Genomic DNA, 10,470 nt, shown 5'->3' on the forward strand with positions numbered 1-10,470 from the left:
TAGTGAGAATTGGGTCGTGACATATTTAAAATAGGCTACAATTGCAATTTATGGGTTTTAATTAAAGTGTCCATGAAGTTAATTCCAATTTTACCTCAATACCCAACCAATTTGGCCCAAACACTTGCCCAAAATGCCCATGACCCGGCCAAGCCCACACTACCCATTCCCCTTTGGCAATCCGCGTCATCCCATCTCCATCAATCCCATTCCGCCACGTCACCCCTCCAAAATCCCTCATAAAACAAATATAATTAATCTGGACCGTTTATCAAATCCCTCAATGAACCAGATTGTTTACGTTTTTACTCTTTTTTAAAATTTCGTTGGTCCTTATCTCTACCGTTGGATCAAAATCCAACAGCTCTTAATTCGTCCCCATAACTATTTTTCCTTTTATTTTACAGACAAAAAAACCTGAGCTGTTGATCTAATTGATCCAACGGCCCAGGATCATTCTCCCATTTTAAACTAACCAAACCCCCCAAACCCTAGAGACACTCTTATTCACCAGCCGCCCCCTTTCCCCTTTCTTCTCTTATCCTCTTCAAACTCTCACTCCTGTAAATCTCTGAAACCTTGCACAAATTAGTGCAATGTCACTAAGAGACAACTGCAACTTCATTATTCTCCCCAATAAGCCAAGAATCCAGCAGAATATTTCCCCTTTCCATCACCTATTTTCAAACCTCAAACCTGAAACCCTAACCCAAATGTGAAAAGCCTAAATCTCATCATTTCATCTCTCTTTTGTTTAAATTGCCATCAATATATGGCGTGCATTCCAGATTTCTATGGATTCGCCTACCTCATTATGTCATACGACGATCCAGAAGTCAAACGAAGGGACATCTGGATATCAGCTTTGTCCAACGGCCCGTTGGCCTCAAACGGATAGTTCGATCATTATTTCTTAATAGGTAAAATCTTTACCCTAGTTTCCCCTTCTGATTTCTTATTTTATAATTTGATTTCGTCATACAATTTCATCAGTGCTCATCATCAATTTATGTCTTCTACTGATTTTTAAAATTCAAAGGCAAACCCTAATGCCCCAATCGTAGCTATAAATATCGGGATTTAATTCCCTCACCAACTCACACAACTACCAAAAAACCCCAGTAAATGCTCTACACTTTAAATTTCTTTAAGTATTCAGTGAATTTTCCTAAACATCTTTTCTTTCTTTCGTTTCTGTTGGTGGTGAGTACTGGTTCTTAAACGACTAAGAGTAACTACTTTGTTTTCTGCCCCAAGGAAGGTCAGTAGACCTCTAATATTACTTCAACTAGTCAGGTTTATTTTTTATAGTTTTTCTCAGGTTGTTCTATTTGATTATATGATATTTCTCTCTTAATTGTCTGTCTACTCTCTCTCTCTCTCATGTTATTCATTTAGTCATCATGTTTCTCTCAATTATGTTTTGCCGCTCGTGTTGATTTCTACTTAACTAATTGATATTCCCTGTTAATACTTATGTTTGTCTCCTATGTTGTTTTGTTTAGCTAACAAATGCCTCTTGGTGACCACTGAATCCTGTTTCTTATGTTCATTTCTGCTTAGCCACTGGTTCTTTGTTGTTAGTCGTTCAGATTCTTACATTATCTTGTTAGCTAATTGGTGTCTTTCATTAGTAGTATGCATGCCCTCTCTTGTTAGTATACTTGACAGATTGAAGTCTTATTAGCAGTAGTCTTGTTTATCATGCTAACATGAATATAGAGCATGTAATGAAACTTGAATACATGTCCTAATATGTTTAGTAACTCTATTTTTAAGGGAAACCATACCTAGAATACCTTAATGACATAAGGAAACACTGTCTGGCCTATTGATTGTGTATTGTTGTTCTAGGCAGTGTTTTTAAGAGCGAGAAGCGCAAAAAAGCGACAAGGGCTCGCCTCGCTTCAAAAGCGAAGTGCACGCTTTATTAAAGTGAAGCGCAATTCTTATAAAACATAATGTAAACCTTGCAAAGACACAATATAAAATTATAAATAATCAAAAAGTTCAAATTGTCAAAATCAAAGCTACTAAATTACTAGAATCAACCTCTTATTCTTCTACTCTTCTTGTTCTTCTTCAAGATTGTCAAAATCTTGAATTCCTCTATTATCTTCATATTGCTCGTCATCTTCCTCCTCCCCCTCCTCTTCCTCTTCATGATTACTTTCATCTTCATCAATTAGGGATAGGGATCGACTTGTAGTAGCCACACTTTTTCCCTTCCTAATCGAGCTTGAACTTGAAGTATTCCCCCTTAAACCATAAGGATTCTCCCCAACTCCACTAGCAACCGCAACATCACCCCAAGTGAAATTAGAATCGCCTTCAAATACTTCTTCATCTTCACAATTTTCGGGGACTCCGGTTAGCCACTCATTAGCCTTATCAATATTGTCCAAAAGAATTGGATCAATTAGGTTGCGGTGGTTGTAGCGACGCCTCAATGCTCTATTGTATTTTATGAACACTAGATTATGGAGGCGCTTCAAGGTTAGTCGATTCCTCTTCTTTGTATGAATCTGCAAACAAGATATGTCAACTAATTAGTAGGAGTTGGGACAATTGAGTTATAATTTACTTTATCTCAAAACACGAAATAATTCTTTTTATTTCTCACGTGTTCAAAAACGCTCCAGTTCCTTTCACATCCGGATGAGCTACAAGTTAAACTTAGAACTCTGATGGCGAAAGTCTGTAAATCCGGAGTCTCTACACCATATTGGTCCCACCACTCAACTATAGAAGTGAAAAAAAAATTCAAGAGTTAATAAGTATAAAAAATACATTAAAGTTAGAGCTATAAAATATAGAAGGACTTGGTCACCTGGCGATTTCGTCTTTCTTTGTTTAATAGCAAGTCGGAGCTTAAAAAGTCCCTCAGCTGCCTTGTAAATAGCAAGCTGATCTACTATCTTTTCTTGCATGTCTTCATCTGGGGTCAACTTGATAACAACCTCATGGAATCCTGTCCACACTTCTCTAGCCAATGAATTATTCTCATGCTGATCATAAAAGAGTGACGGGTTCAGAATAAGTCCAGCTGCATGCAAAGGTCTATGAAGTTGCTCACTCCATCTTGCATCAATGATCTGAAAGACCTTTGCATATTTCTGCTCATCAGTGAATGATGCTTGAATAACCTCCTTGGCCCTATCCATAGCTTCATAGAAGTAGCCCATTGGTGGTTTTTGCTCCCCATCCACCAAACGGAGTACTTTAACCAAAGGGCCACCAATTTTAAGAGCATGAAGGACATTATTCCAAAAAGAATAAGAAAGAATAATGCGTGCAACATCTTTCCCTGTACTTTCCTTTGCAAATTTACTCTTGCTTCATTCCTCTGAAGTGAACAACTTTCTCAAATTGGATTTTTGCAAGTGGATACTATGTAAAGTCAAGAAAGCAGTGGCGAACCTTGTCTTGCCCGGTTTCACCAAATTTTTTTGTCCGGTGAATCTTCTCATCATATTCAATAACAAGGGCCGCTGAGAAATATAAGAATGTACCCTAACGCCCTGGCCAAAAACTGTAGAGAAGGGTTTTTCCTTGAAAATGTCCCCGAAGATTAAGTTGATACAATAAGCCGCACATGGAGTCCAATAGACATTCTTGTACGCTCCTTCCACCATGCCACCCGCTTTCACATTTTCACTCGCATTATCAGTGACCACTTGAACAACTTTTCTTGGGCCAGTCTTTTCAATGGTGTTCTGAAACAAGGTGAACATTTTGATGTGGTCAGTGGATGAGTCGCTAGCATCAATGGACTCAAGAAACAAACTTCCCTTGGGAGAATTCACCAACACGTTAATAATCATTTTTCCAGTTCTTGCCGTCCACTTATCCATCATAATGGAGCAGCCATACTTGTTCCACGCAACTTTATGTTCCTTCACAATTTTATTAGTCTCCTCCACTTCTTTATTTAGATAAGGACCTCTGATTTCATGATAAGTAGGAGGCTTCATTCCAGGTCCGTATTGACCAACGGCCTCAATAAAGTCTCCAAAAGTGTCAGTATAGTTGACATAATTGAAGGGGAGCCCAGCATCATAGACCCATCGTGCAAAAGCTCTAACTGCACGATCCCTCAAAATGTCCTTAGCAATTTTTTGTACATCTTTTCTACCGCTCTTTCCTTCCGGCTTCTTTGGGAAATAGCAATCAATAGGACCTTTAGTCCTACTCGTATCCGTCGATCCATGGCTTGAAGAGATTGCTTCTCTTCCCCGTTTTGTTGGAAGTGACAATTCTTCAATATCATCATCACCATCATCATCAAGATTGGTCACCAATGGTTGATGACTCATTTAATTTTTTTGCTCCTTCTTCTTCTCAACAAAATTCTTTATTTCATCCCTCACCTCCGGTGGATATTTCGGACAACTTGTGACGTTTCTATCGCCACCAATAAGATGGAATTTAAAGCGATAAATTTCACCCGTTGTAATCTTGTTACAAAACTTGCATACAATATTTGTATTCTTCTCATTAACTCTATCGCCATATCGCCAAGCCGGGTCTTTATCTTTCGATCTTTGAGACATTTTGAAATCCCTATTAAGATATAAGAAAATACATAATCAAATAAACTGAAAATACATATAATAATTAATTTTATAAACCGAAATACATATTAAAAAAATCAAATAAACTAAAATATAACATATATAATTTTCTAAAATGAAATACATATAAAATTAATCAAATAAACTGAAAACATAACATATATATAATAATTAATTTTATATACTGAAAAATACATTAAGAAAATCAAATAAACTGAAAAATATAACATATATAAATAATAATTAATTTTATATACTGAAATATACATTAAAAAAATCAAATAAACTAAAATATAACATATATATATATATATAATAATTAATTTTCTAAAATGAAATACATATAAAATTAATCAAATAAACTGAAAATATAACATATATAAATAATAATTAATATTATATACTGAAATATACATTAAAAAATCAAATAAACTGAAAAATATAACATATATAAATAATAATTAATTTTATATGCTGAAATATACATTAAAAAAATCAAATAAACTGAAAAATATAACATATATAAATAATAATTAATTTTATAAACTAAAATACATATTAAAAGTAATAAATAAGAAGAATAAAAGGGGGGGAAAAAATAAAATGGGTTAGAGATAAAAGGAAGAAGAAGACGCTGAAGTCTGAACAGTGCAAACTGGACTGTCAGAGTCTCAGAGATAAACGAAGAAGAAGAAGGAAGAAAGAAGGAAAAAGAAAGAAAAAAAAGCAGAATCTGACGGGAGCAAGAAGAAGAAAGAAAGAAGAAAGAAAAAAAAGAGAAGAAGAAAATTACCTGGATTGGTCAGCAATGTCGATGAAGTTGAACCCTAGGCTTTGGTCGACCTCGATCGAAGAAGAGAGAAGAAGAAATGGCCAATTTTTGTCAATTTAGGGTCTGTTTTGTATAATTAAAAAATAGACCCAAAGTTTTTTTTTAAAAAAAAGGGCCCTCTGCGCTTTTTTAACAGAAGCGATCGCTTCGTCGCTTTACTCGCTTCGTCGCTTCGTCGATTCCTCCGTTGAAGCGTGCGCTTCCCTCGGTCGAGTCGCCTCAGGCAGCTAGAAGCGACACTAAGTCGCGTCGCGTCGCTTCGCGCTTAAAGCGACGAAGCGATCGCTTTTCTAAACACTGGTTCTAGGTTATTTGATAGTTTGGTTAAAAATTCTATCTTTCTTGCTATGTACTATCATATTGTAGATATCATGCCAATAAGACCTTTGCTTTAAAACCAAATGATTTGATTACCTTGTTGATGGCTTCTGTTATTTACTATTAGCATGACTTCTTTATGGGATTACTTTCAAATCTGAATTTACTTAACCTAGATTACTTAACACTCAGTAAAAGAGTGATCTTGAACTAAGTGTCTGACTATTGTTAAATGACAATCCTGAGATTGTTTGGGCTTCCTGTAATTCCTGATTCATGATGGTTTAGACTTGCTAGGTGTGGAAGGCCATTCTTGTCATTGTTGTGTTCTTGTCTAATCTTAGTGAAGTGTTATATCTTCTAGGAACCTAATAAGTGAGTGCATGCTTAAAAGGTTCACTTATTGTAAAACTATAGTTAATACCTTAAACTAGAAATCATCTTTAACATGACAAACATGCTCATAGGAATATATGATTGCCAATCTTTACTGTGTGAATCTCTCTTATCCTATTGTTTGGGGCAGTGATCCCCAAAGAATTATGTAGATGAATTGCATGATCCTGAATTGATTTCTGAGCCATATTAAAGTTTTCTTTAAAATTTTGGGACGATATGATCAGTCTGTGATAATATAGCTCTACACCATGTACTTTAACCTACTAAAGATACTGTCAAAATTGAAGCATGTATTAGGACTTTGATTGTTCATGGCATTTGACCTAAGTCTGTGATTCAATTCTTAATAATTGTTTGAGGATATATCTGTGTTATTATGAAATTGTCTGTACTTACACTAATCTGAATTCTTAAAGTGTGTCATGTGGATATAAGTTAAGACATCACATTGGGCCTCCTCTATTGCTGAAAGTTTGTTTATCGTGCCATTGCATATACATTGTCATGTGAGGAAGAGTGTAAAGCATGAAGGGCGATGCCATGCCATTTCATATATATTATCATGTGAGGAAGAGAGTAAAACACGAAGGGTGATGCTGTGCCATTGTATTTACATTATCATGCGAGGATGAGAGCACGAAGGGTGATGTCGTGCCATTATTTTTATATTATCATGTGTTCATGGTACGAAGAGTATTTTTGTGCAGGCGAGGAAAAGAGACATGCATTATATTGTGATGTCTTTTTCTTGTGTATACATTTATGCCTTTATCTTGAGTTGTTACTATTGTACCTATGTTTGCTATGTGACTTATCGTTGCTGTTCTGTCTTTGTCCTCTACCTAAATTGTTGTTGTATTATCCATACTTCTATCTGTTTAGCTTATAAAGATCATGCTTTTCTTCTTGTTTATTATATCTATATCTATGCCATTTCTCATGTGTTGAACTTTCGTATAAGCCTTCTACCATGTTAGTTATCCATGCCTTCTATTTTACTTAGCTTATAAAGATCATGCTTTTCTTCCTATTTGTTATATCTACATTTATGCCATTTCTCATTTGTTGCACTTTCATATAAGCTTTCTACCATGTTAGTTAGTGAAATTTATGTTCTCTTATCTTAATTGCTATCATTACTTCTATGCCTCTCACCTATTCTGTTACCGTTGTCCATATGCGCTGCCTTGTTCGTTAATGCTACATGTATACTTTCCACTTTGTCGTTACCATTATTGGTATTTTTTTCACCTGGTTGGTACTGTTATGCATATTCTTGATGAGGAATAAATAAATGCACGAAGGGTGTTGCCATGTCATTTGATTTGAAATACATTCATATATTTGGTGAGGATGTGATAAACGCACGAAGGGTGTTACCGTATCATTTGATTTGATATCTTGAGTATATTTCTCACACTATGAAAGTTCTAGGTTTACTAACATAGTCTGACGGTCATCGCAGGATTGGTTGTGATATTGATAATTATTGACTCTTTTGGTAATCATTTACTGCTTCGCATATTTGTTCTTGTACTCTTCTCTGCTACGTTCTAGTATTGTTTCTATTGCAAATTCTACTGCACAGGTTATATCAATGAGTATCTTTTAACCTAAAAGCCTCGTCACTACTTCACCGAGGTTAGTCAAGATACTTACTGGGTACATGAGGTCAGTTATACTCATACTACACTTCTGCATCTTGCGTGCAGATCTTGGAGCTGAGATGCGGTGGATGATGGGAGCTGACACTGGATATGTACCTGCCTTTCAGATTTAGCTTCCACTTGTCCCTGGGTAGTTTTAGAGTTGAGTTCCGTTTATGTACATTTCAAACATAAGTTGTATTTAGTTCATATCAGCTTGTGCAAAAATCCAGTCTTAGTAGCTCATGAGTTGTACTATCAGTCCTTGGGATATTGTATGGAATTCGGTTATATCATTTGTTGTTCACTTTTATTTTATTAGAACTGTGTTGACTATTATTGGGCTTACCTAGCGAGTTGGGTTAGGTACCATCACGACTAGTTGAATTTTGGGTCGTTCAAATTTCTACTTAGTTTTATTCTGTAGACTATGTTTATATTTTCTTTTCATGATTCTGTATATTATATGTCTCATATGCAAATGCTAATGAAATTCTCCTCTTTCTTTGCATGAATCAATTGGCTTGTGGAGTTCATGGTGAACTCTGTCCCATGACTAAGCCACTGAGTTGGGCTGCCTCCTTGGTTTACGTCTGCTGTCCGTTGGAAGTTTTAGCTACTGCCTAAATTGGGCCTGACTAATTGTCAGCCCAATACCAGAGCTAATTCCCTCCCTTACTTTATATGTCATTGGCCTGTTTTTATATAGGTATTGTATTTGAAAGACTAACATTGATATTATATGTCCTTTCATTTTTTGTGATTATTTAGATGCGACTCTAAGATGATTAACCTTATAGGACAAGAGGTAACGTAATCTGACATCTCATAAGATTAGTAATCCTCGTAATCTAAACATATATTTCAATTGCTAAGCACATCACCAAATTGTATTTTCTAACGAATTTTACGTGCATAATTCAAACGAAAAGAATGATTTTTGGAAAAAGTCTTCAAGTGAACTACTTAGGCAAAACTCGACGGCCCAAACATTTTTGGAAAGGGTAGCAACTCTACAATACAAATCAAATCCGGATTTCATAAAGATAAATAATCATTTTGAAAAATTAAAATAATTATGCCAAACGATCTTCAAAAAGGCCAAGGCACAACTCATTTTCATATCCCATTTGATACACAAAAGGTTCGAGCATCAACACAAGCCTACATCCTCGAAATAAATCTTCATTTTTCAACTAAGTCATGCAACATTATTTTAAACCAAACACATCTTTTGTAGATCCAGTTTTTTAGTAAATACTTCATCACTTATATAAGTTTTCGTATAAAACCCACTTAGTAACTTAAAAATTAATTAGGATATAAACAATTCCTTCCACATACTTAGCCTAAATTTTAAGAAACTACTTTATGTAAATTTTAAGGGATGCCTAACACCTTTCACTTAGAATTAACTAGAACTCTTACTCAAATTCTCATTGGTTTAGTGGAACATTAGGATAATGATCTTTATAGACTTATAGGTACCCTATTATATCTTTAAATATTAGGCAGCGACTTTTCTTTTATCAATCTCAGAGAAATCACAAATTGTATTTTATTTTGACCTGTGCAAAATAGGGTGCAACAATGTAGACTCGGTGTAAGGATTATGCTCTGATCATTAGTTTCTTAGAATCATAATTATTACTCTTGTTGTTATGATTCACATTACTGATATGTACTACTGGAGTTGTTCATCTTTTATTTATTCTTGCTGACTTATCTGATTGTAATGATCCGGCCGGTCATTTTATGTATTTGAGCCCCGTTCCCCTACTTGTTGCTTCCCGTATGCTTTTGTTATTTTGTCACTTGCGGGATGGTTGGTTAGGTTTTGGAAAAATTTTGAATAAACTGAAACATTTAGTTCCAAGGTTGGGAGCTTAAGTTATAAAAATTGGCCGAGGTTTGACTTTTATGTAAACGACCCCGGAATGGTATTTTGATGGTCCCAATAGGGTTGTATGGTAATTTTGGACCTAGACATATGTCTGGATTTGGATTTGGAGGTCCCTAGCTTGATTTGATTCTATTTGGCGAAAATTAAAAATTTGAAGGTTTGTAAGATTCATAGGTTTGACCGTGAGTTGACTTTGGTGTTATCGGGTTCAGATTATTTTTCTAGAAATAGGAATAGGTTCGTTATGTCAGTTAGAACTTGTATAAAAGATTTGAGGTGATTCCGAGTTGGATAGCCATGGTTCAGCATGAGTTTTGGAAGTTAAAAATTTGATTAGTTCATTAAGCTTGAATTGAAGTGCGATTTATAGTTTTGATGTTATTTTATGTGATTTGAGACCTCGAGTAGGTCCGTGTTAGATTGTGGGATTGTTTGGTGTGTTTAGATGGGGTCCCGAAGGCCTAGGGTGCGTTTCGGACGAATTTCAGATCAATTTGGAGCTAGTTGGCAACTCAGTTCTGGTGTCTTCGCACCTGTGAGAAATTATCCGCATCTGCGAATCCCAGAAGCATACATATGGATGCAGAAGCAAAGAATAACTAATCAGGTACGGATAGTTTTGCGCATCTGCGAAAGCATATATACGGTGTAAAGGGCACAGATGCGGAGTAGGAAGAAGCGAACTTTTTGGTCACACATACGATATCGCAGAAGCGGAGCATGGACCACATGAACGAGGGGTCAGGGTGTAAGTGAACCCTCAAAAGCAAGAATTTTGTCGCAAAAGCGGCAAATTTC

The 10,470-nt window shown here is 35.6% G+C and overlaps 1 protein-coding gene and 1 long non-coding RNA gene across 2 annotated transcripts; one reads left to right on the forward strand and one right to left on the reverse strand.

Annotated features, from left to right (window-relative positions):
• Positions 1-363: 363 nt before the first annotated feature.
• On the forward strand, positions 364-8,087 carry LOC138896515 (uncharacterized). Its single transcript, XR_011409827.1, has 2 exons — positions 364-920; positions 7,836-8,087. It is a non-coding gene; the product is annotated as an uncharacterized lncRNA (long non-coding RNA).
• On the reverse strand, positions 1,965-3,185 carry LOC138895054 (uncharacterized). Its single transcript, XM_070179787.1, has 3 exons — positions 2,831-3,185; positions 2,624-2,742; positions 1,965-2,525 (listed from the first exon to the last, which is right to left on the reverse strand). Exons 1-3 carry the CDS (start codon positions 3,183-3,185, stop codon positions 2,064-2,066), a joined length of 936 nt encoding a protein of 311 aa, XP_070035888.1. The 3' UTR covers positions 1,965-2,063.
• Positions 8,088-10,470: the final 2,383 nt, after the last annotated feature.

The sequence above is a fragment of the Nicotiana tomentosiformis genome, chromosome 7 (genome assembly GCF_000390325.3).
Source record: "Nicotiana tomentosiformis chromosome 7, ASM39032v3, whole genome shotgun sequence".
NCBI lineage: Eukaryota > Viridiplantae > Streptophyta > Magnoliopsida > Solanales > Solanaceae > Nicotiana > Nicotiana tomentosiformis.